Source organism: Falco punctatus (assembly GCF_963210335.1).
Source record: "Falco punctatus genome assembly, chromosome: 7".
NCBI lineage: Eukaryota > Metazoa > Chordata > Aves > Falconiformes > Falconidae > Falco > Falco punctatus.
Genome location: NC_137587.1, coordinates 2,240,333 through 2,264,582, shown reverse-complemented (window position 1 = coordinate 2,264,582; position 24,250 = coordinate 2,240,333). Strand labels below are relative to the sequence as shown.

Below are 24,250 nucleotides of genomic sequence, written 5' to 3'. Positions count from 1 at the left end.
TGGGTATCCTACTCCACCACCAGCTCAGGGCTCGTTAGCATTTAAACTCTCCCTGCAAATACAGAGCCTGGATGATGAAAGCTTAGCGGGGTGTGTGTGCTGCTGTTTGTCCCTGCTCAGGCCCCTGGAGAGGAGGACAATGGCTGGCTACTTACCTCCTGCCATGCCACTCTGAGCATTTCTGGTCCCTCCACCGAGGTTGCAGCGAAGTGGGGGTCGGTCTCTGCTCCTGGGGAACAAGCAACAGGACAAGCGGAAACAGCCTCAAGTTGTGCCAGGGAAGGTTCAGATTGGAGATCAGGAACAATTTTGTCACTGAACAGGTGGTTAGGCACTAGGACAAGCTACCCAGGGATGTGGTGGCATCACCATCCCTGGAAGTATTTAAAAAACAGGTAGATGCAGTGCTTAGGGACATGGTGTAGTGGTGGGTTTGGCAGTGCTGGGTTAATGGTTGGACTTAATGATCTTGAAGGTGTTTTCCAACCTAAACAATTCTATGGTTCTATGATTTCCAGCCTACTCCCACCCCACGGCAGCTAGGGAAGCTCTCTGCCACAAGCCGTTGTCAGCCACACGTGCTGGCTTGCAACCACGCGCTGACTGATAGCAGCTTTGGAGCAACCAGCTGTTATGTGGCCGGCAAAGGCTTTGCAGCCCGGCATGGCTTGAAACCACTGGTCCCCATGGCTGCGCCAGAGCACGACCCTGCTGAGGAGCAAGACCCCCAACATTATCACGGGAGAGGTTCACTCCTGCCTTGCCCTGCTGCCATGTTGCCCATTGTAGGGGCATGGAGTTGCCTCTGGCACGTTCTTTCCATCCACAGTCTAGAAGACAGAAGCAAACCAGAGCAGGAAAGTATCAGGGTTTGTGCCAGGATGGCATTTCCAGCAAACCAGGGTTTGTGCCAGGATGGCACCTCCCTGCTCAGCCAGCTGCTGTGCCACCCCTCCAGCCGCGAGTGGCTGGCATCCCGGGCAGCAGTTGTGGCGATGTGCCCTCACTGCTGCTCTGCACCATGCTCACGGCAATCTCAGGCTGTGATGAGACTTTGTGTTTAACCACACAGGAGCTGTGCTCTCCCCTTTCTTCCTCCTCCTCCCATCGCCACTTACTTCTCTCCCTCCTCATGCTGTAAGTAAGGAGCTTCATCTCTTGCCAAATCCCCCGTCTGTGTTGGGGGATTGGGGTGAGCCAGGCGTAAAATGAAAATAAATCACTAATTCCTCCTAATAATGCCTGATTTCCTGATTTGATATCCCACATTAATTCTAATTACTCACCCAGAGTCAGGGCATTAATCAACGCGTTAAAACTTCTCCTCGCTTAGCAACACTGACGTGCCAGGCATCTGGCACGGCCGGGGTGCCGGGGATTTGTCTGTCACACCAGCCCCATCTGCAGCAGCGCTGCGAGGCAGAGGTGAGGAGGGGTCCCTTTGCCAGCTGGGCACATGGGGGGCACAAGGGTCTCGCATGGCTCTGGGGCACGTGGGGCTGGTGGCAGCACCCAGCAACCTGCTTCCATCCTTACAAAGGCGAGTCCTTGGTGCCAGGGTATCGCCAGCGGCGCGGCTCTGCGGCGTGACCCAGCTGCTGTGGTTTCCTTCGTTATGTGGAAATGCCCTGCTAAATAATCTCTCCTCCGCAGAAGTACTGATGGATGATCTGCTCATCTCATTCTCCGTTTTTCTTTATTTTAAATATAGACAAGGTGAAACATCCCTCTATAGAGAGAGGTGAAGAGGGAATAAGGGGGAACCACACCTGCCACGATCCCTGGTCTGCCACCGTCATCATCTTCCTGAGCAAACCCCTTCCAGGCAGGAAGGATGGATTGATTTCAATTCAAGTTCATCTAAATCTGTAAACAGGAAGCCTTTAAATAATCCACTCTAATCTTGTTTCACATTTGAGCTACTTTGCTGTTTTCCTACAGCAAGCTGACTGGCGCTGGTCAGCAAAACCCAGCACTTGCTTTTTGCCAGCCTCCATTGTAGTTAAACCAGCTTATTAGAGCTATTATGTAATTAACATTTATTTGGATTTTTTCCCCCACTTTGTGTTGAAAGGCTTAATATTGCATTTATTCACTAGCTGATTTTTTTATTATTATTATTCATCAGTTGAATAAGCTTTAATTTGGATGGTAATTAACTGAAACACGTGCAAACTCAGAATCTACATTTGGTTTTATAAGCCTGCTTTACCTGTCCTAGATACAGGACAAAAAAGGTCTCTCAAAATAAGTTTTTTAAAATTTAAAAGCCATACAATTTATTAAAGGCAGCATTAGAGGTAGTTAATGAATTCAGCTTGGTTTCTGGCTCTGGGGTCCTTGAGGACTTTCAGCCATATAGATTTCAACCTTGCAGATGTCACTGCTAGGACAAGGGTGGAAAATGAGCCTTTCTGCCTTTTGGGGTTTTGCAGCCTCTCAAATGTGACCAAGCTTACCCTTGAGCTGAAGACAGTCCTTTTGCTGCACTTGCAGAGCCCGTTGCTGTTGCCAAGTTCTGGGCTTGTATTTCTTTCCAGTGTTTGGGTGCCTCCTGAGTTGTTGGCTTAGCATTAACTTCTGAGCATCAAATTCTGCATTTACACAGGGCTTCTTTAACCTACAGTAATTTTATGCCTCAGCTTAGAGTTTCAAATCAAGAGAGTTAATTTTTAGGAGAAATACAGACCTAAAATACTCTCAATTAGCAGTAATATTTAAATACATCCTGCTCCTAGGGCTCAGGCAACAGCAGCCATCTGAGCTCGAGGAAGAAGCGGAGTCCTCCCACGCTCAAACCTAAAACTGGGTTGTTGCCTGGCGGTGTCAAACCCCACTCACGCTGCGCCCCAGCGGTTGTCTTCCCAGCGGTGAGAGCCACCCGCCTGCCCACCAAGCTTCGGAAAGTCTCCTTTCAAGAGAAATCAAACGTTTGAGAAGACAAACTGAAAACCTGTAGACAACGTGCACGTGGAGCCCACCACCTGCCTCGCCTCATCCTGCACCAGAGACCGCTGCCTGCTCCCCCGTGGGATGCTCGTGGCATCACAGGGACCACACAGTCTGATGGTGCCGGGTCTACGTGGCAGGCAGTAGTTTTTAAACGAAAAAGCCTGCCCTGGCACCTTGGGTGTGCGTGGCTTTATCTGGGTGGAAATCACAGCGCTGCCCTCCGCTACAGGCTGCAGGTCGGTGGTTTACGGCCGGGGGTCAATGGATCCCCAGAGTGCTGTGAGCTATTTCTAAGCATAACTAAGAAAAGTGAGCCTCTCATCAGCAGCCTTACAGTTACTCTACAGCAATTTGTGGCTCCCTGGGAATATTTTTAGGGGGTATACAACTGGGAAGGCTTGCAAAGCTCAAACCAAGATGGATGCATTCACCCAGGAGAGTTTTACAGCCTCCACATTCAAACTCCCCTCTATCCCCTGGGCAGCGCACAGAATTAATTACACTCCAGCGATGCTGGCATTGCCCCATAGCGGCTGAATTGCCCTCATTTAACCCAGCTGGACACATTTGTACCCCACAGTCCCTCACCAGCTGCAGAAGGACCGACCATGCTCAGCCCCACCAGGCAAAGAGGAACCGGGGGCTTCAGCCGTGCCCCTGCCCAGGCGGCCGTGCATGAGTACTAACGGGGACTTCATTAACGTGCGTGGCCTCTCCCACTGTCTCCAGGTCTGCACATGCCACTAAATCATCTGGTTTGGAACAAATTCACTGGGAAGAACTATAGCAAGTCAGGCAGAGGTCTTGGGCATGGGGAACAACGGTCCATAAAGCAAACATGCAGCAGCGTGCTCAGCTGCTGGGGATGCTGCTGGCACATGTGCTCGGGAAGATTAATATGCACTGAGCAACCAGCAGTGGGGAGGGAAGCTCGTGAAGTTCCTCTCATTAGCTCATCGTTCCAGCTGAATTAATGACTCACAAGTTTCGCCCGGCTCTTGCTGGCTCTGCTATTAAATGGCACCATGGATTAGTGGAGGGTTGAGTGCATGTGTATGTGAAGGGGGGCTTAAAAGCCTCTTAGACCCTCTGTGGGGATGATGGAGACATCTACTCCCAGGATGCTGGGATCAAGTGCAGAGAGGCAGGAGGGGACGTGCTGTGCTCTGCCAGCATCCTTCATCGCTCCCTTACCTCTCACGCAGGGGTGAAGCAGGAGAGTCTGGGTGCCCCAAGCTGCAGGAAGAACTCATAGATGGGTTCAAAGTCAATGTGCTGAGGGCAGAAGAAAGGGATTTTGGAGGAGAGCTTGCATACAGAGCAGGGAAGAAGTATGGGCAGTATGGGAAATACAGGTAGGGACAGCCGACACGCTCCCTGCATGTACAGCAAGACTTTTGAGGACCTGTTATCGGTGGCACCATACCTGCAGCCAGCTCCAAGAGAAGACAAACTCCCTGCTGAGATGCCCCACTTGGACAGCAGCCCAGCTGAAGAGCCTGTGCCCCACCGGTGCCGAGGGACAGGCCAGGGGAGCAAACCTGCACGGACACAGGGTGCGCCTGGAGGGCTTCAGCAAGGCTCTGATTTCAGGGTGCTTTTATTGGGGCAGAGATTAAATCAAGACCAAGCTGAAGCAGGACAAAGCAGGCTCCTGCAGAAGGCTCTGGGATGTCCGGCAGGGCAGCAGCCCAGAGCCAAGCCAGGCAAGAGGGGAGGATTACTTCTGTGAGGGGTACCGTGTGCCGAGGGTATTTTTTACACTAATGATCACATGCCAAACGCAAAGAAGGAGCTTGATGGAGATTAGGGATAACACACTGGCCTTGTAACCCACAGCAGGATGGGGCCAGATCCTGCTCCAGGCTCAGCTGCTTGGCAGGTACTATCTGGGACCAATGCGGGTGTTCATCGAGATGACCTGGAGCATCCCCGTATCCAAACAGTTCGCTGTCCGTGGCAGTCTCCAATGGAGACAGCGCTCCAGGGCAGGAGCAGGGACTGGGACCTGGGGAGCACTGGCAGAGCTGGCGCCTGAGCCAAGGGGGCTGGGGGTCCTGGAGGGTGGGCTCGGCAGCAGGGCAGAGGGTGGGACCCCAGGTCAGGAACCTGCAGCCTGGTGGGATACCCTGCGGGTGGCTTCGCCTGGCGCTGCAGGTGCAGCAAGGGACCCCCTGGAGCTGGAGGGGGGAGCAGCCGGTACCTCACCTGTGCTGGTGGGAGGGGGAAATAAATCAGCTCGTGCTGCACCGGCTTACTGGCCCGAAGGTCGAGGCAGCTGGTCAGAGGCTTGGCAAAGCCAGCTGCCTCCTTCAGCCCTGTCCTGCTGTCTGTTGGTGCAAATGTCCCTGATGGGCTCCCTGGCATGTCCCAGCCCCTGGCAGCCCCCTGCCCCCTCTGTTCACCTCCTGTTCCTTATTGTGCACCTCCAGCCACTCAGCCTTTGCTTTCCAGCACTGAGCAACCGCCCTTTGGCTGCTTCCTCCTGTGGCTCAGAGAGGGCCAGCCCTACAGAAAAGCCGTGAGCAGATGTTCTCCCTTATCATCGTCTCTGATATTTCCTTCCTGCCTCCTCTCCCCCACCTTCTCCTCCGCCTTTATTCTTTGACTCGAGAGCTGAAATGAAAACACCTCCTTCTCCAACAGCCCCCAACAACAGCAGGAGGGAAGCCAGCTCCATTCTATTGATTTGGAAAAAAAGAAATACAGAGAAATGTCTTGATAGCATTGTATCAAAAAGCTGATGTTGTGTTGTGCTCAGATGTCTCAGGAGACTGGATCTCAGCTCCTCTGACTGTTTGAAGACTCAACTAAGTCTCCTGGGATCTCAACAGCTCCAAAGCTGCCACAGCAAAGTGAGAAAAATCAGACACATTCACTGCCGGCAAAGGCTTCCTCTGTAGAAATCAAAGGAGGCAGCCCAGAAATGGTGTGTATTCAGCATGGCCAAGGAGCAAGAAGACTGTGAAGGGAAGCAACGGGAGCTAAGGAGCTCAGAAGCAGGGCTAGGAGAAGGCATGCCTTCTCTCTGCTGCCCGCCAGGTATCATCCAAGTAACAACCCAGAGAAAGGAGGGAGGAGGTGAGGTCAGCTTTGGCTGATCAAAGGACTTGGATAACTGAGCTGGGAGCAAGAGGGAAAGCCAGGACATTAGAAACCTTGCCCACTGGAGGAAGGAGAGGGAGGCCAGTTACACACCTCAGAGGGACAAAACAGGGATGCTGAAGTACCCATGTGATGGATCAATCAGATTACTTTCTTGCTCCTCCTTTGCACGGCTCATTAAGAGAAGCCCTACTGGCTGCATTATTTTCACCCTGTATTTTCACATCATATTTCCTGGCCCTTGAGAAGACAGCGATTCAGGAATATCATTCCCCTGATCCACAGACTTACTGCAGCCTCTGGACAAATTCACACAAGGGTGCAAAACCACCCTGCAAAAAACCCCAGGGCAACAAACCCTGTCCTATGTCCTATTTCTCGTGCTCTCTGCACATTCTTCCTCTGTCCAAACTAATTGTTCATATTCAAAAGTTCTCCCTGAGATTTTCCTGCCAGAGAAGCAAGACTTTTTCAATCTTCCAGGTTCCTCGTGCTTCTGACCTCTCCTGGGCTTTGGGTTGACACCAAGAGGTATTAGATGTTTGAGCAGAGCCTTGTGCCCCACTCACCTTCAGCATCCCCGTGTCCCAGCAGCACACCTGGAGTGCTTACCAGCGTGGGGTTCCTCTCCCTGAGAGGAGCAGAGCAGGCAACGGGAGCACAGGAATTTCTGGGGAGGAGTTAACCACCTTGATCAAGGATTTTCCTCGTTCCCTCCCTGCAGTGAGCCCAAGCGTGCCAGGGACTAGGTGAACTCGGGGTTGCTGCTGGAGCACTCCTGCCTCCTGTGCTGCTAGTGTGCCATCACCCTCCTGCCCATGGTTCTGTCACGCCTGCTCTCCAGCCCATTCATCTCACCCTATTCCCACCAGAGAAGCACGAGGTCGCCCCAAGGTAGACATCTTGGGAAGTCAAACAAGCTATGCTCCAGAACTGCCAGGGTTTTTTACGCTGTCTATTTATGCAGACTAAAGAGTTGGTACAGATGTGAGGAAGCAGGACATCCCTGGTGTCTTCAGGAGGAATATGATGGGACCTATTTCCCACAAGCTGGGATAGGCATCCCAGGGCTGCTCATGGCATCAGAGAGGTGCTCTCCTCAGTGCCTCACTAGGGTCAAGGACAAGAGCAATGGGTTAACAGGCTGGATCTCCTCTCTGGAGTGGCTGCAGTGTCTCCTGTCCGCTGCTGCCCAGCATGGGCTGGAGCGTGGCCACACTCGCTGGGAGGGGGAGAAAGCCTCCCCCTCTCTGTCCTAAATAACCCCAGCAGACAACTTGGGATCAAGGCACAGAAGAAGAGGTGGAAGAAGGCAAAGATGAGATGGAGCTGGGGGTCAGGCCTTGCTTCCGATCCCAGGCAGGAGACTAGCGAGGGACCACATGGCCACAGGCAACACGAGATGCTCACTGTGGTCCCCTGCAAGGAATCAGCCGGTCGGGCAGGAGGGAAAGTTGCGCTGTTCTCCAGATGTTTCCTAGCAGGTGGGATGGGATGGGAAATCGGCTCATCAAAGCTCCCCATCACCTCCCTGGCATAGTCTCTCCTTTCTGAAACACACGTAGCAGCTGCAGAGGGGCACAGAGGCAGCACGACGCCTTCCCACCTGCCTGCCCTGTGCCGCTGTGCTCCATCGCCCGGCGGACCACAGACCACGTTGTGCCCACCAGACCCAGAAGCACAAAGACTTGATGGCTCTGCCATCTTTGGGAAGGATTAATGTTAGAGGTTTTCCAAAGTGATGCTATAGTAATCTACCATTGCACACATGCTGTTACTACATTTACAGGCAAGAGCATCAGGTAATCAGCCACGTTCATTAGGAGCTCATTAGCTTTACGGGAGCTTCCTCCTCACCGTGGACTCAGTTGTGGCTCCTTACAGACACGTTACAGTGTTTGCTCTGCAAACGGCTCCAGCAAAATCAATAAGAGCATTCCCATGGCAAGATGCTTTGTGGAATGAGGAAAGGTGTTACTGCCTGGCCAGATGGAAGCACAACACAGAGCTCTCAGCTGGCAGAAAAGCACCCCCTCGCATTCAAAAGCTCAGTCACCAACATCCTAAATTACTTGAATGACTAACTCAACTATTGCTACAAGAGCAATAAAATTTCACAAATAACACACGGAGCTCTTTGCTCTTCTTCATTGTGCCAGCTGCAAGGCTTGTGTCGCTGTTTTCTAAGAGATTCCATTACGTTTTCTTAAGATTCCCTCAAAAGCTGCTGTAAGACCTCAGTTTTAAACAAAACACAATTCTCTCTAGTGCTTTGATGCTCCCATCGCTCAGCTCTTTCCAAAGGGCTCAGGATGCTTCTCCCTTTGAAGCCATATGCTTCTAGATTTCACAGGTATGCCGCAGCAGCTTCCTCTGGACCAGCATCCTTCTACTGTGCCAGGGTCTCCGTTGCCCCCCTGGCTTCTGGAGCCTTAGAGAAGACCTGGCAGCCCCATAATGACAGAGCTGAGCTGCAAGGGATGATGCTCCCTGTGACTGGGAGCCCTGGCTCTCTCTGAAAACATTGCACGGTCTCTCCTGCTCCTACTGCAAAGGCTTTTTTTTTTGTGCCCAGAAAGGATCTAATGTTACACAAAAGGGAGCTGGGAGTAACCTTCATCCTTTGCTTAGCCCTGTAGGCACCAAATTTTGTACCGAGAGTGCTATACTGATGCTGAGAAAGGAGAATACGCTGGCTTATGCTGGGGTAAACCAGAGGGCACAACCATAGGGAAGTCTGGATGGCTCCTGGGGGAACCCTGCTGCAGGGACTTGCACAGGGAGCGAGGGATTGAGGGAGCTGCTGTACGCCCCAGTAAGCTGAAATCAAATCCTTTCCATTTTGACATATTTAGGACAGGGTACAAGAGGCACATTTTGTACGTGTTGAGAAATTCCCCACCTTTCTACTGGTGAGCATCGCAGAGGCTTGCGTATGCCCTGAGCTCCAGCACTACCAGCTCTCTCCCACAGTACCCCAGACCCCCTTCAAGGGCACCCCACAGATGGCAGCTCAGCATCCCACCACGTGCAAGCCGGGGTGCAGAGACAGACCAGTGACACTGAGCAGGAACAGCCTCAGCCCAGCCGTCACCAGGTAAGTCCAGGCTCAAGCTGGAAAGCCAAGCCAGAGGGTGATGGGCTGGCACAGGCAGGGCTGCGGCGCAGCTTGAGCAGGGACCGGGGGCTGAGCTGCTCCTGCGGGCACAGTGGGGGAGGCAGCAGGCTAAAGTGGGGGCGCACAGAGGGCTGCAAAGGGCTGGCCGTGCCTGGCATGGATGCAAAGGAGCCAGCTGCCCACAAAGCCACACGAGACACACCTTGTCAACATGCCTAGCCATATGTTTGCCCAGGATTAGTGAATGTGCTGCCAGACCCAAAGCATCATAATTTTGCTAGCAGAAAACCACTCAATATTCTCTCTCACACAATTCACTCAATGCTACTTTATTAGCATGATGAGCCAAGCCAGGGCTGCCAGCTCGCAGCCATTTGATGCTCTACGCTGGTGAACAGGGACAATGCAGGCTGTCCTGGCTGCCCCTCCTGCAGGGCAGTGCCGCAGGGAAGAGCTTCACGGGGCTGCAGGTGGGAAAGCCTTTCCCAGTCCCTGCTGATGGCTCCTGGACCAGGTGCCCTCCCTCTCCCCAGCACAGGGCTGGGGGCAGCCCCGAGCCAGTAGCCGTGGCCCCGCGCTGCTGCCAGCATGCCAGCATGCCACCTGCCCTGGACCCCCGCAGCAAAGCTGGGGCCATCCCGGCTGCCACTGCTCCTGTTGTAATTCTGTCTCCTGATTTCTCCAGTACCAACATCGCTTTCCCTGGTGTTGCCATAACGACTGGCGTTAAGAGCTTGTTGACATTGCCCTGTTGTACTAATTGCACAATTTCCTGTCACTGTTACATGCCAGTTATTTCTTTCGAAGGGCTGAAATTGCTTTCGGCCACCTTGTCTGCTCCCTCGCTGCCTCCCTGGGCCTAGTTAGGGAGCTTGAGCGAGGGAGCAAATGAACCTGAAATGCCCCAGGGAAGCATCGTTTAACCTCGTCCAGAGCAGCCATGGGCTCTGTAGCTGAAGCACAGGTAGTTTCCAATATTTTGCCTACACTGATGCTTCCACCATTGTGCTGGCTGAGCATGACCTCTGCAGCAGAAGCAGGAAAATTTAGGAATGGGTGGCTGCCACGTGCAAAGCCTGGGACAGAGTTTGGGTAACAGGCAATGGCCACCCCCTTCCCCTCCAGCATCGCTTCCCCAGGCTAGGGAACCCATCTCAGGGATGGGGGAAGAAGCGTGGAAGGGATGTGCCTTCATCAATGCCAGGGACAGCTATGCCATACTGCCCCATGCCCCTTCCCCTGGGAGCTCTGGCACACCCAGCAAGGAGCTGGAGGGGTCCCAGAGGTCCCCAGTCACCAGGAAGGGCTACCCTCTCCTGAATGGGGGTCCCTGGGCTCCTGGCTGGTCCCTGGGATGCTGTGGCATGAGGCTGATGGGCTGCCTCTGAGCTCAGGGGTTTTGCTCTGTGCTTTGACAAAGAGGAAATTATTAGGAGCATCGATTGCATTGATCCAGCCCAGTTTTCAAAGGATGCTTTGGTCACCTTGAGACACTCATCATCTCAGCCCACAGCAGCCAAGCCTCTCTCCAGGCCAGAGCTCTTCTCGGTTGATCTCTGGTCTCACCCGGACCCCTAATTTCCTCGCCCCTGGTGGGTGCTGCAGGTTCCTGGAGACCCCTTGCAATCCTAGCCTAGGGTCTCTCACAGCAGCTTCATGGCTTGCAGCAGAGAGGTCAGCCCTGCTCCGACCACTGTGGGTGGAGGGGAGAAAGCATCTCAGCCCTGAAGGCTGGCTGGGAAAAGTGGGGAGCCTCCTTCCCAGCCCTGTATTCCTATCAGCCCCACAAACCCGGCTGTCACCTAGGGATGCTGGGTGAAAGGTGTGGGCAGGCTGGATGCAAGGGGAACTCCCAGTCACCGCTGGGCACTCCTACACAAGCAGCAAGGCTGCCCTGTTGTGTTCCTTCGTAATTTATCACCAAGACACTCACTTTATAAATATTAAATGAAGGGCTCCATAAATTTTTAACACAGAAATAAAACGGCATTTGGTGGAGGAAAGAAAAAAACCCACCACTCCTCACCCCTTTCTGTTGTCCATCTTCCTTTCCCTGGCCTCGCCAATGGTGGAAAAAAAGCACTGCGCTCAGTCCCATGGCTGCTCACGCGAGGATGGAGCTGATATTTCTGCAGGGTGCTCAAAGGCAGCTCCATCTGTGCAAGAGCATGTCACTAGCACGCCTGCCCAAGTCGCCGGGCACCGAGCAGGTCACACTGCAGACCGTCGCACTCTTACATCATTAAATGTAATCATAAAATGCTGTGTCCTCAGCTAGTACCATCCAAAGTGACCTGGAGCCGCTGCCGTGTAACATCCATGCCCGACACTAGCATTCAGTACTTGCTCCAAGGCATCTGGTGTATTTTGGATTCAAATTCAGTTTTGTATAGGACTAACCAGTCCCATAGAGGTGGCTGAGGCACACGTGTGGTGCGCAGGCACGACAGCAAGTCTCCAGAATTCTCTGAGAAGACCTTGGCAAGGGCTGCAAGTGGTCCTTGTGTATTTGGGGCAGCCCCAAGTCCCTCTCCAAGGGTTCTGAGAAGTGCCAAGATCCCTCCTGCTCCCCTGGGTCACACATCTCGAACCCAGCGAGATCAGCAGCAAGCATCACTGTGGGTTCCACACCTCAGCAATGGCCACTGTCCTGGTGCCCCAAGACCCAAGCAGGGCCCAGCACACCCAACAGCAGTGACCCTGTGAGCCACCTGCACCATCAGCGGTGTCGGTAGCAGGGGACACGCCACCATTCCCTGGCACACAGGCCACCGTGTCACTGCCTGTGATCATTTGTGATTGCCCACTCAAGCTAGGGCTTGCTGCTGGTGTGCTCTTCCCCTCGTCGTGGCTTTCTACTGGGCCTCCCCATTCCTGGTGCTCTGGACATGGAGGAGGAGGAGGTGGCCGCCACTGGCCGCAGCCCTGGAGGCCAGGTGGCATTGATTTGGGGCTGGCTGGTGTATTGGGTTTGCGTGGCCAGGTCAAACCACCGCAGCCAGGCAGGCGCTTTGAACACATGGCTTTGCAGGGGCTGCTAACGAGGGGCACAGCGCTCCGAGCACAGCCGGCACACCCCTGGGAGCTGCAGAAACACACTCATCCCTCACTGTCAGCCTGCTGCAATGAAGAGCACGGATGAATCATTACGACAAGTGCTACTACAGCCCAAGTGCAAATCAGGGAAGATTGGACCTTTGGCAAATAATAGCTCTTTGCTCAAGTGTGCTACTCTTCTGTATTCGACTGTGGCTGCTTGTGCTAACCCCGTTGCAGGGGATGCAACTCCTTGGGGTCCCGCACACATGCCTCTGCAGTCCAGCTGCAACCCCCTCATCCCCGACGGACGGCAAAGGAGTGGCCAGTGGTCAAAGCGCCCCCGAAGATAGTTACATCCCATCAGGCGCTGCAGTATCTCAGCATCGCTATGCCGCTTACCTAGCAGAAAACAGAACGTGGCTAGAAAAGCCCGATGCCAGATTACACTGCGCCTATTGTTCTCCCCGCACCCTCCGTGGGACCCGCTTTCTCCCCTCACAGCTCTCTGTGAAGTGCAAATGCCAGCAAATCCCTGCTCCTGCAGTCATTAACGGCACAGAGGAGAAAAAAAAATGTCAGCAGCTTTCTGATCAGAGTGGCTCAGGTGGACATTGCCTGGACTCCCCTCAGCCAAATGGGGACAAAGAGGAATCCCACTGAGCTTTTTCTTTCCTGATGAGTGCCCCAAGAGTCATCTTGATTCTTACACTGCAGAGAGGCCCTAACTTTGCAGCCAGCATACTTGTAAGAGTGCATTGCTGCTTCGGTGAACTCCAGCTTTCTGGCAAGATTTTGTTGTTTCTCTGCACATGAGAAACAGAGTCAATGCCTACAATGCTGTGTGGATGCAATAGGTTTAATTGCCCCAGAGCCCCTGCTAAGCAAGGTTTGCCTGCTGCAGTCAAGATTCGGGGAAGCCTCTAAAGCAGGAACAATGCTGGACGGTGCCTGGACATCTTCACAGCTGAACTAGCACCCTGCATCTGCCAGCCTCCCTGGCCAAGCCTCCCCACATCACGGCTCCTTGGTTGCCCAGAGCATCATCCCCATGGCAGGGGCCAGCAGGGAGGACAAGGAAGCAGGTTATGCTGGGTGGTGATGTCTCCCAGCCCAGTAGGTTGAGGAAGGCTCCCAAGCTCCCAGCTGCCAATCCACAAAACAGAGCCAGGCATTAAACAAAACAAAAACTCATGAAAGTGATTTTAAAAATAATAATGGCGACACGAGTTATTACAATCTGCACTCAGCTGGGCGTGGGGCTTATTGAGTATTTTCCTGGCTTTTCATCAGACTGTGGGATTGCCCCAGACACCGGGGCAGGGTGTATGACAAGGAGAGACAACGATCAATTTTTAATATTGCATATTTAAGCAGGCTTGGGCTCCAATCCATCATATCCCCTGGCTTTCCCTAAAATTAATCTTCAATAGCTTATCGAGAACTTCAGAAAATTAATATCCTAGCATCTCACCTTAGGGGAACAGCACTTTCTCTGGCTGAATATGCAAGCAAGAGCAAAGAGTGAGAGATGAAGTGGCTCCCTGAAAAACTTCAGGTTCAAAAGATGGTTTCAGCAGAGCCACCCACCACCTCCGCAGGGTTCCAGCTCTGAGGACGCTGCCGGAGAGCTGCGGAGCAGCACTGCAGGAGAAGCTGGTGGGAGAGCGCGCCTGGGGAGCTGCACAGAGCCTGCGGCCCCGTCTCCTCTATGGCTCACTCCCACCAAGGATGGGACACAGGGTGATGGGCAGTGCAGAAAAGACACTGCCCTTCCCAGGCAGCTGGGGACACTTCATCTTGCAGCTTCCTACCCGAGCCCAGAGTGATTGAATCTGCCTTCAGCGTCAGCCCAGGGAAGCGTGAAGAGGAACAGGAACAGGTTGTTTCCCTGTTGTCTGGCTCCAAGGAGCTGAACATCTGCACTCTCACACCCAAAGGCTCCCACGGGGAACCTGCGGGGCACGGCAGCATCCAAGCCCTACCAGCCTGCTGCGGGGGGACGGTGGGAAGCCGACAAGGGAGCTCAGGCTGTCAGCCAGGCACAGCTCACATCCCCAGAAGACCACACTGCTTGACTGCGTGCCTCCCAGGAACTTGTTCACAAACGAATAGCTTTTCCAGCCACAAAGGAGGATCGGAGTCCTCTGCGGGCTGGCATCAGCCCAGCAAGCCATGGCAAGTCACCAGGACATGTGGCCAGCACCCCCTGGCCGAGCTAATGCAGATCCCTTGCAAAGGGATAACCCAGCCCTGAGCAAGGCTCTGAGTGGAGTCATCCTCCTGTACCTGCCCCCTCAGGGTCGACACTTCCAACACTGCTCCCCTGGAAAAACAAACGCGTGTGCGCAAGCACCAGCAGGAACGGCAAGGGCGGGCTGGAGGGATGGGTGTCTGCGGTTAAGCAGGGCAAGGAGGACACAGCCCAGGCGGCCGTGCTCCGCTCTTGCCCTAGGATGGGTGACCAGCTCGCTAGCGAGGACAGCGGCAGCGGGGCTGCAGCACAGCACAGCATGGATGCTTTCCTTTTGTCCTACAGGAAGGTAAAAACAAAAGATCGCTCCAACCAAAGGTCTATCTGAAAACTGGCTTTTATCACTTGCCCAGAAGAGCCCCGGCACACAGCAAGGGCTCAGCAACCGGCACCCCCTCTCCTCCACGTACACCCCACGTTGACCCTGGACACGGCTCGCAGCATCCACGAGGCGGAGAGGCTGAGCACAGCAAATCAACCTGCTGAGAGATTTTGTACCATAAACCCACTGTCCTTCCCATCAGATCTCGCAATTTGATAACCCAGATTTCCTCCCAGCCATCTCCCTCGCGCTGCTGTCGGGGTGCCTCCCCGCACGCCAGCCTCCTCCCCGAAAGCTGGGCCACCAGGGAGGCCGGCTCTGCTCTCCCCCTCCCCACCATGCCTATCACGGCCACCCCTTCCCCAAAGCAGAGCAAGGCTTGCAGAACTGGCCTCTAGCTCACACGGCCAGAAAATGTGGCTGGGGGCTGGACCCCCCTTCCCTGCCCACTCCTCGCGTCTGGGCAGCGGAGGGAGGGTCTGTCAGCCGGAGGGGAGGAAGGAGAGCTATGAAGAGGCCACACAGGGAGAAAGAGAATATTTCAGTGCCAGATCCATGTCAGGCAGGAATGGGGGAGGCAAGAGGGGCAGACAAAGAGCTGAGGGCCCCGGGGATGCCCCAAGCCGCTTCACAGGAGTCTTCACCAGATTCCCCATTAAACAGGCTCCGTGGCAATAGGATTAAGGGGTCAGGGAGCATGGGACCACATCTGAGACTGGATTATCTGGAAGAGAATTAAATGGAGATTATCTCCAGCCTAGCACGCACTGCCAGTGCCAGGTCACTGTGCTTGTTAAATCTCCCTCTCCAGCAGCCCCCCACAGCGCTGGCAGCCCAGGACCCCATCACCACAAGGGCTAGATTGAAAGATCCTCCATGTCTCTCAGCTTGGCCCCATATGGGGAACCCAAGGGGCTACAAGCTGCTCATTTGTGATTCCCTACGTCAGAGCAGGGCTGGAAGGATTCGTTATCAATAATTAAACACCCACAGAGCATAGGCAGAGGAGGGCTGCAGCATCCCGCGGGAGCCGGGGCATCCCAGGAGACCATGATGAAGCATGTCCTGGAAGATGCCAGTGCTGAGCACGTGGCCAGCGAGCCATGCCGTGGGGGGACATGGGGAGAGGCGCCTGGGGACAGGATGCCCCAAGGACACAGATGCAGGGCTGGGATGCAGAAAGGCTTTTCCAGGGCGGCAGGGGCATGGCCAAGTCCAGGGACGGCTGGGAGAGGAGTCTGCCAGGCTGGCACCTGGCTCCATGGGGAATGTGCCCTGGGTGGCAGAGCACAGTCCAGCCAGATGCAGATTCCTCCATCCTGCTGCATTTCTTGGCTTTGTTCTCCCATTTCCCAAGAGGAAACTGTGACTCAAGGAGACGCAGCTGACCGCCCCGCTCCCTGCAGAGCAAACTGCCTCCACCTCATGCCAGCAGCTCCCTGAAAGGAGTGATCACATATCTCTGTAAAGAGGGCACTTCTAATATGCTCATCTTTCCCAGAACCTCTTGACTGCACTCTACAAGCACTAATTAATTAAGCCATATACCTGGAGGTGCAGTGGGATTGGTGTCTGCCTGCTATGGCAGGGAAATCCTGATGGGGTTACAGCAGAAAGGGTTTGACCGCAGAGTAAATCACTGCCAGAGCCCAGAACAAGCTCCAGGCTCCTGCAGCTCGGTGGCAGCGCATGGGGGTACTCCCAAATGGGGAAATCAAAACTTCACCTGGCAACAAGAAATTACAGCAGGTAACAAGAAAGAAAGGAAAAAAAAAAAGCCAAAATGGATTTCTGGAGAGCAGATGGCTAAAGGTGTAAAAACAAAAAAACAACAAGAAGAAAACCTTCCCCTCGAAAAAACAAACAACAGATAGTTGGTAGCAAATGTTACACTGACAGTAAAAATGAAGCCTCCAGGGGTAATTTGGGGAATTACAGATCAGTAAATTGCACATCTGTGTGCACCAAATTGATTGGAATGATAATTAAAAACAGAACTTCTCATAATACAGCCCAGTGTGCGTGCCTTGGAGGAAGACCATGCCTCACTAATCTCCCAGATTCCCATGAATGTATCAGCCCAACAGCGGATGCAGAACAACGAAGTGGCTATTTATTTAGAGCTCCTCTGACAAGGATTGTCCAGACAGCTGCTAAAAAGGCTAATTAGCCAGGGGGCAAAGGCACCATCTTTTCCAGCATGGGAAACTGGCAAGGGGTCCCAAAGCAGAGAGGGTAAATACTTGGGGTTTATAATGGCAAAAGATTAGCGGTGAAGTCAGGACGCGTGCTAGGCTTCCTGCTGTGCCAGGGCTTACTGATGCTCTGGACAGAGGAGCAGAGGCAGGAGACAGGAGCAAGTGCAAACTTCTTCAGGTGATTCATGAGCACAGGAGGCAGCCAGGAGCTTCAGGGAGTCCTGAAGGTACTGTGTGGATAGGTACCATAGTGACAAATGGCACCGGTGCTGATAAATGCAAAGAAATGAGCTCTGCAGCATAAAACTTGCAGGTTTGGTAAGCCTGGGAAGGGTTTGTGTCCCATCCCCGCGGTGGGGGGGGCTGCCCTGGGACCCGCTCAGCCCACCCTGGCTGCTGAAGGTGCAGCAGCAGCTGGTGAGTCTTGGCGCAGCCAAGGCAGGTCGGGCGATGCACAGCGAGCAGCACGGTGACGGGCACAGCAGCACTGGGGGGGGCACCGAAAGGAGCAGGGAGCCTGAGGGATGAGGACCCCAACTGTCAGGGAGGGGAAGCATGAGGCAGACTTACAAACTAACAACTGGCAGAAAGATGACAGGAAAACCCAGTTTTCCCTGTTACCTAGCAGAAGAGCAGGAGGCTGGTCAGTGAAACACAGGGATGAGGCAGGAAAAATGTGACTTCACCTGACGTGAGACTAAACAAGGGTGGTTTTTCCCCAGGAGATAGTTGTCTGAGGCCAGAAACCCAGAGAGATTCAATGCTGAATTAGGTGTACACACGGCTATCAACAAACCCAGAGCATTGCTACTACAGGTGACATTCTGTGACGGGGATGGGAAGCCTCGTGCCTGGGGCTCCGGCTGCCCCATCCCTGCCAGGTCCCCAGGGGCCGGTCCCGCCATGGTCACACTGCCAGCCTCACACCTTACTCTGCACCAGGCGCTGCTGGGGGGGCTGCATCAACCCAGCGGCAATGAGGCAGCTCCTACCTGTCCAAACCTTGCTCGCAAGAGTTGATATTGCTCTGCTGAGTGGGATGGTGAATGTCCAGCAGGAGGGTGGCACAAGGAAAGCTCTCAGGAACACAAACTCTCCTCCCTGGCACCCTACACCTGCAAACTTTTGACAGTCTTAAGGCTTCTCAGCGCAGAGCATCCCATAACTGCCCTCAACCTGGCCCACCTGGAACATCCTCCATCTGCACCAGGAAGAAACCTCCCCACGTGAGAGGGCAGGCAGCTGGCCGCAGCCTCGTGCCCGCTGAAAAGGCCGGCAGCTTGGCCCAACGGGACAAAACCTTTGAGCGGAGACAAAATAGGAAGCGGAAAAGCCTTAAGGAAACGCTGATCCGGAGGCTCCTGGGGCTGCTCCAGCCCCAGCCAGCTCACACGCAGCCCTGACCGCTTGCTGTGCCGGTGCTCCCCAGCTGGCCCCTGCACCCCCCAGCCCGATCTGCTGCTCTCCTGGTTTTTCTCCCCCCTGCTGAGCCCCCCAGGAGGTGGTCTTGCTTGGGCACATGGGGGATTTTTGCTGCCAACAAACAGATTCTGTGTTAAGGGAGTGAACCCTGCCATCGCCCTGCGGGGGGTGAAAGCCAGGCTCAGAGAAGGGCTTGCAGGGGCCAGGGGTGAGTGCATTAGCCCTAGCCCTTGGCACCTTCCCCCTCTCCTTGAGAAAGGTTGAAAGGCTCCTGGCATTGCTTTTTGGCTCCTACCAGTCGCAAAGTTATTTCCCGTTGCAGCCAACAGGCTCAGCTTTCCTCTTTCCCCAAGCCTGGTGATGCCAACGCCATGGCTCACCTTGCCAGACACAGTACAGGACGCAGGTTACTACACTGGGAATACACTCCTCCAGCCTCCCAGTGTTCTTTTCACATTCACTTTTAATCAAAGGAAGAAAGGCTCCGCTTGTGCCCCAGAACCACGGCCCTTGCGCATCTGTCTCTGTATCTTTTAATAGAGAAGAAACTCTTCCCCTCCACTCCCTTCCCAACTTCTCTCTCCCAGATCCATCATCATTAGCAACTATAAACGTCAGAGCTGCAGCCATTAGGCTGCTATTCCTAGACAAATAATGCTTTTCATATTTAATTTACAAGTGGTTGCAGAGCCTCTTTGGGGTGCACGGGGTTAATTAAGAGCTGAATTAGATGGAAATGCTTCTCTCCCAAGGAAACTCAATTAAACTGTTCTGGCAAAAACTCAAGGATGGGTCAGGATTTCTCCTCAAACAGCAACACTGTGCCAGCCACCCTGACTGCTGCCTCCCCTCTGCCTGGGGAAGGAGCCCCTTCTCCCACCTAACACCACACACGTGTGCCAGCGCTGCCGGTGGGCACAGCTGCTGCCCCTGACCCCGCAGGAAGGGAAAGGGGCACCAGAGGCAAATAGGAGGCGGTGACGATGGACAGGACTAAGGAGCACCCAGCACCTGTGTGGAACGCGCTGCAACAGCTCCTCCTTTTGAGTTTGAATATTGAGAGTCCCTGGGTTTCGGTCAGACATGCCAGCGATGATGCTCATGGTTAATCCTTCCTCCTGCTGCACAAACAAATTGCCAAATGCTCCTCAGGAAAGCAATCTCTGAAACAGGAGGTGTACCAAGACCTCGCTAGGCAAGTGAAGGAAGATGCTGGCCGCCTCCTCCCAGACATCTGCTCACCAAAGTAACATGTGCTGTGAATCACAAACCACCAAGGCCCCATGCAAGCTATACATCCTTCCTGTGGTGGTGGATGGGCAGCAGCTCCTCCCCCCCCAAACAAGAAGAAAGCTATGGGCAGAGCAGCATCGCTGGAAGAAACAGGACAAAAAATAAAAAAAAAAAATTCTCTAGAGAAGGAAGTGAGACCTTTCAGGATGACAGGAAAGTTTGTTTACATGGACTTTTTGCTTTGATCCCAGCCAAATGAGGAAGGCAGTGCATCAGGGAGCACATGTCTGGCTCACTGGAGAGGATGAAAATGCTGTAATTGAAGTGCTCAATGTCCATACACAACATCTTATAGAGGCCTGTCTACCCAAGGAAGCATTTGGTAGCCCTAAGCAACAGCTCTTTAAACTCATTTAAACCAACTTTTACCCTTCTGCACATGTCCTTTCAACAGCCAAATCCGAGAGGCAAATGGTCTGGTGGCACCTCCGTACCACCCTGCCCTCAGTGGCTTCGGCTTCAAGGAGGCAGGGGTCTGGTACCAGAAGCTTCCCTTTTCATCAGGTGCGTGATCTTAGGGAGCTGCATGTCCTGCAGCTCCTTCTATGGCTCCATCCCCGTGAGATGCTGGTGGGAGCCCCACCTGAAAGCGATTCAGCTCTTCCTTCAACTCTCACAGCTTTAGGAAGATGAACACCACGTCATCCTTTCTAATATCAGCCTCAACGTTCAACATGATTACCTGCCGTGTTCACTCAGCACTTGAACATTCAGACCTATCAATGTAATCTTAATTGTGCCCTTAATTTGGGTTGTTCCACCTCTAACTGGCTCAGAGGAATCTGGTAGTAAATTTGTCCTGCAACATGCTCGACTTCAGCGTACGTTTGCTTGCTTGGCCTTTGTATAAGATTTGCGAGGCAGAGCACTGCAATCAGTTTATTCTGTTGACTGGCAGCATGGATAATGAACTCAGGCAGCAGAAGTCCCTTTGGTAACGTGCTCTGCTACCAAACCAGAGCTCCTGTGCTCCGTAAAGCCTGCCCCATCCTTCCCCTGCCATGGAGGGGCTCGGGCAGATGCCTGCTGGCAAGCCAGGCAGCGTTTCCTCAGCTGAGGGAGTGCGTGTAATTCTGTTCAGATACGGTTATTTCCACCAAAAGCATTTCCAAGTGTGGCTGGATGGGGAGGAAGAAAGCCAGGCATTAGCTACACCTCTACCGACTAATTTTCCCCCCTTGGTCTTTTGGCTTGTTTGCTGCTTAGCTGCACGCAGTCCCTCACAGTATGTCTCAGCACCTGACATGCCCGGTCTGACTGGGAGGATGACAAGGGAGAAAAATCAGGCTCTAGAAATTCTTTCAGCTCCTTCATCCAGAGGCTGCAAATCCTCATCTCCTTGAGGCCGCCTAGGCGAGGTTACCCACGCAAACGCAGCCTGTGCAGGAGCAGGAAGAGCTGACAGAAAGCCAGAGCAAAGCAGAAGAGATCCTGGGCATCACATTCCTCATCCCAGGACTCTGCAAAGCCCATACAACAGGGAAATGCCCTTTGGCTGTGGGCAAGCAGCCGGGCTAAACCCAGCACCCAAAACGAGCCTCTTGCTGACAAGGAGCCCCAGGAGCCTGGCAAGGACAGGCTCCCGGTAAGCATGCTGCAGCTGGACTTGTGGGGAGAGCCAAGGATGCCCTGGCATGCTGTCTCCCCCATTCCCTGCAAAATTATTATATTTAATTAGAAAAAAAATCAAGGGAAAAAAAAAAAAAAAGACGAGTGCATGTGTAGGAGTAAACCATTACCCAGGTAGCCGATTTCCTCCGTGCAGGAGACAGAAGCAAAGGAACATTTAATTCTGCTGGCTGAGCATGGCCAAATTGAGATCTACAGGGACTTCTCTGTGCAAATGCCGTACGACGACAAACAGCCTGGGTAACAGGATAAGCTTTATCTGAACAATCAGCCACTTCAGCGCAGCTTCCAGGGCCACCGGCACCGGCCAGAGCGGGGTCAGCTGGGGACAGCCCCTCCAGCCTGGCAGCAGTGTGGAGACAAGGAGCTGCTGCAGAGCAGCCTGGGACGTTGCTGGATTCGGGCAACTTAGCCAAACCCCCCTGGTGAGCTGCCCCTTCGCCCAGAAACCACCGTTACCCAACCCGCTTGGCAAAGCCCTCCTGAGGCCAGCCCAGGGCAGAAGGGGCAGCTGCCCGCTCCCTGCCCACCACCCAGCCACACGCCACCGCCGCACGGGTACCCCCCGCAGAGCACACAGGGCTTTCCGCCTCCACTGCCCGCAGCACCCCTGCCTGCACCCTGCCTGCCTTCCCAGAGCTCTGGTGAGCGCGGGGATATTAATGATGCTGCCTTTTGATATGCAAACGGAGTGCTCATTATGCCTCTCGCCCCACATCCTCTGAGCTGTTAATTAAAGAGTGTGCAGCAGGCAGAAAATTATCATCGTCGCCTGTAAAATAAACCAAGAGCGCTCGGCTGGCTGCACCCCACTCCCCCCAGCATACGCAGCCAGCCCCGGCAGTGGGGGGACGGAGGGACAGACAGACCCACGCAGCCAGGGCGGCCGAACCCCACGGCTCCCAGGACCAGCAGCGTGGGAAGCAGCGGCCAGGCCACGGTGCTGGCATTGGACCTGGTTGGGCCGAGGGCAGCTGTGGCACACGGGACACACGCAGCTCCCAGATGCACCGGCGGCACCTGCCAGCAGCACGCTGCCCTGAGCCCTGCCTCTCCCGGGCTGCAGGCGAGCAAGAGAGGTCCCTTTTCATCAGCCCAGGAACGGGTGGCTTCCCCCCTCCGCAGCCCACGCCTGGACACTCGCCACTGGAAGGGGAGTGGGTTATTTCAGTGCTGACCTTCACGGTGCCTCTGCTTCCCAGGGGATACCTGGATCCACCAGAGTGCTTCGCAGTGAGGATAGTGATGGCCAGGAGCCCTGGGGGGCAAACCCTGGGGAGCTGGGGCTGCAGCCCGGAGCCAAGGCTAGCAGGGATGGTGGGGGAAACAAGCTGGTGCTTTTGGCCTTGATAAGCCTTCTGGGGAGGGAGGGGCAAGCTGAACTGGAGCCAGGTGGGGAAGGATGCCCTGACTACTTGCAGAAGAGGGACTCCTCTCCCACCGCTGCCCCGCTGAGGGAAGGGGCTCCCCCCAGCCCCCCACCTCAAGCACCTCTCGCCCTGCTCCGGAATCTTGCCTTGCAAACAGCCAGCAGCTTTTGGGGCTCCGGATCCAGCCCTTGCAGAACGAAGCAGGTGCCTGCAGCAACCACCACAGATCAAAGGGAAGGGTGGGAGTCAGAGCCCACAATTTCTTTCTGCTCCAGCTAAATGAGGAACCAAATTAACCTGTTAGTGGGCTGAGCGGAGGCTGCCAACCCACTTTCCCTCTCAGGTGGGTTTGTGTTTAACCCCAGAGTGCACTGGCTCCCTGCTGCTGCCTCCTCCCAGTTTGCTGGACCAAAACCTCAGCAGTGGCTCTCTAGCAGAGGATGCTGCTCCCAACTCCAGGTCCTAGCACACAGCTTTCTTCCCTCCCCACCGAATAAGAGCAGTTTGCTCTCAAGTGGGTTTAGGTACATTTTGGATGTCCCCTGTCCCTCCATAGGTCCCCCACGGCTGAGACAGGAGCTGCCTGGAGACGCAGCACAGCCCTTAGCTAGAAGGGCACTTGGGTTTTTTCCCCCCTTGCCGTTTTTTGGGATGCAGCCTGCATTTGTCTCTGCTGTTGAGAAGTGGGAATTGCTAGAGAAATGAGACTCTCCCACTCACTCCTCTCACGGAGCCGGTTAGAAATGACAGGAGCTGCAGGTGCCCTGTGGACGGTAATGGACTCGCTGTCTCTCTTTGCACCCGACAGGCACGGCCTGATTTGTAACCCTGCGGAGAAGGGACGGCTGGCGAGCAGGAGGCAGCCTCAGGAGCTGCCTGGCACTTTGGAGAGAGACTGCGCCTTTGCACTTTTTGCCCATCAAAATTAAAGCAACCCCCAGCCGTGCTGTAAGCACCAGGCACAGGTGAAGGTGTGCTGCACGGGAGCAACAGCACCTCTCCCTGCCCCTCCGGGACAGGCTTGCATTGCTGCTTGCCTGAGAGGGTGCTTCAGGTCCCCACCGCTTCCCTCTTCCTCCTCCCTCTTGCCAAGCTGATGGTGTTTCTGTACCCCGGGGAGGAGGCTCCTCCGTGGCAGGGCTCTCTGCAGCTGGAAACGCGGATGATGGCACAGCCCAGCGTTGTGGGACAGCCCCTGACCGCCCCCATGTCTCCCACACCTCGGGCCAGAAGATGCTGGGAATGGGATCTTAAGCAGCCCCTCAGCTATTTCGACTGCTGCCAATCGTTGCTGTACCCAGGTGCCATCGTCCCCGCGGGGACTTCCTTCAGAGGTGCAGACTCCATGGGATCTGTGCAGAGAGGTGATGCTCTCCTCTGGGATTTCCTCCTGCCTCCGCTGGCAATGGTGCTTTGCCCTGCTGGGGTCCAGCATGGGGGGGCTGCCGGCTGAGCTCTCTCCATGGGGCGGGTGACAGCTGCTGCCTCCCACAACACCAGCGCTTCAGTTAACCTGGGAATGACAAATGTGGCAATGACTCACCCAGAGCT

The 24,250-nt window shown here is 54.5% G+C and overlaps 2 protein-coding genes across 2 annotated transcripts in view; one reads left to right on the top strand and one right to left on the bottom strand.

Annotated features, from left to right (window-relative positions):
• Positions 1-8,423, bottom strand: part of SLC35C1 (solute carrier family 35 member C1) — a 34,670-nt gene extending 26,247 nt beyond the window's left edge. Inside the window, exon 1 of the mRNA XM_080395952.1 lies at positions 156-8,423. The gene's annotated coding sequence lies outside the window, so the exon portion shown is untranslated. The remainder of the gene's footprint in view (positions 1-155) is intronic.
• PEX16 (peroxisomal biogenesis factor 16) overlaps positions 1-18,205 on the top strand; it is a 105,617-nt gene extending 87,412 nt beyond the window's left edge. The window contains exon 7 of the mRNA XM_080395954.1: positions 17,852-18,205. Coding sequence (XP_080252080.1) covers positions 17,852-18,114 — 263 coding nt within the window. The 3' untranslated portion in view covers positions 18,115-18,205. The remainder of the gene's footprint in view (positions 1-17,851) is intronic.
• The last annotated feature ends 6,045 nt before the right edge of the window (positions 18,206-24,250 follow it).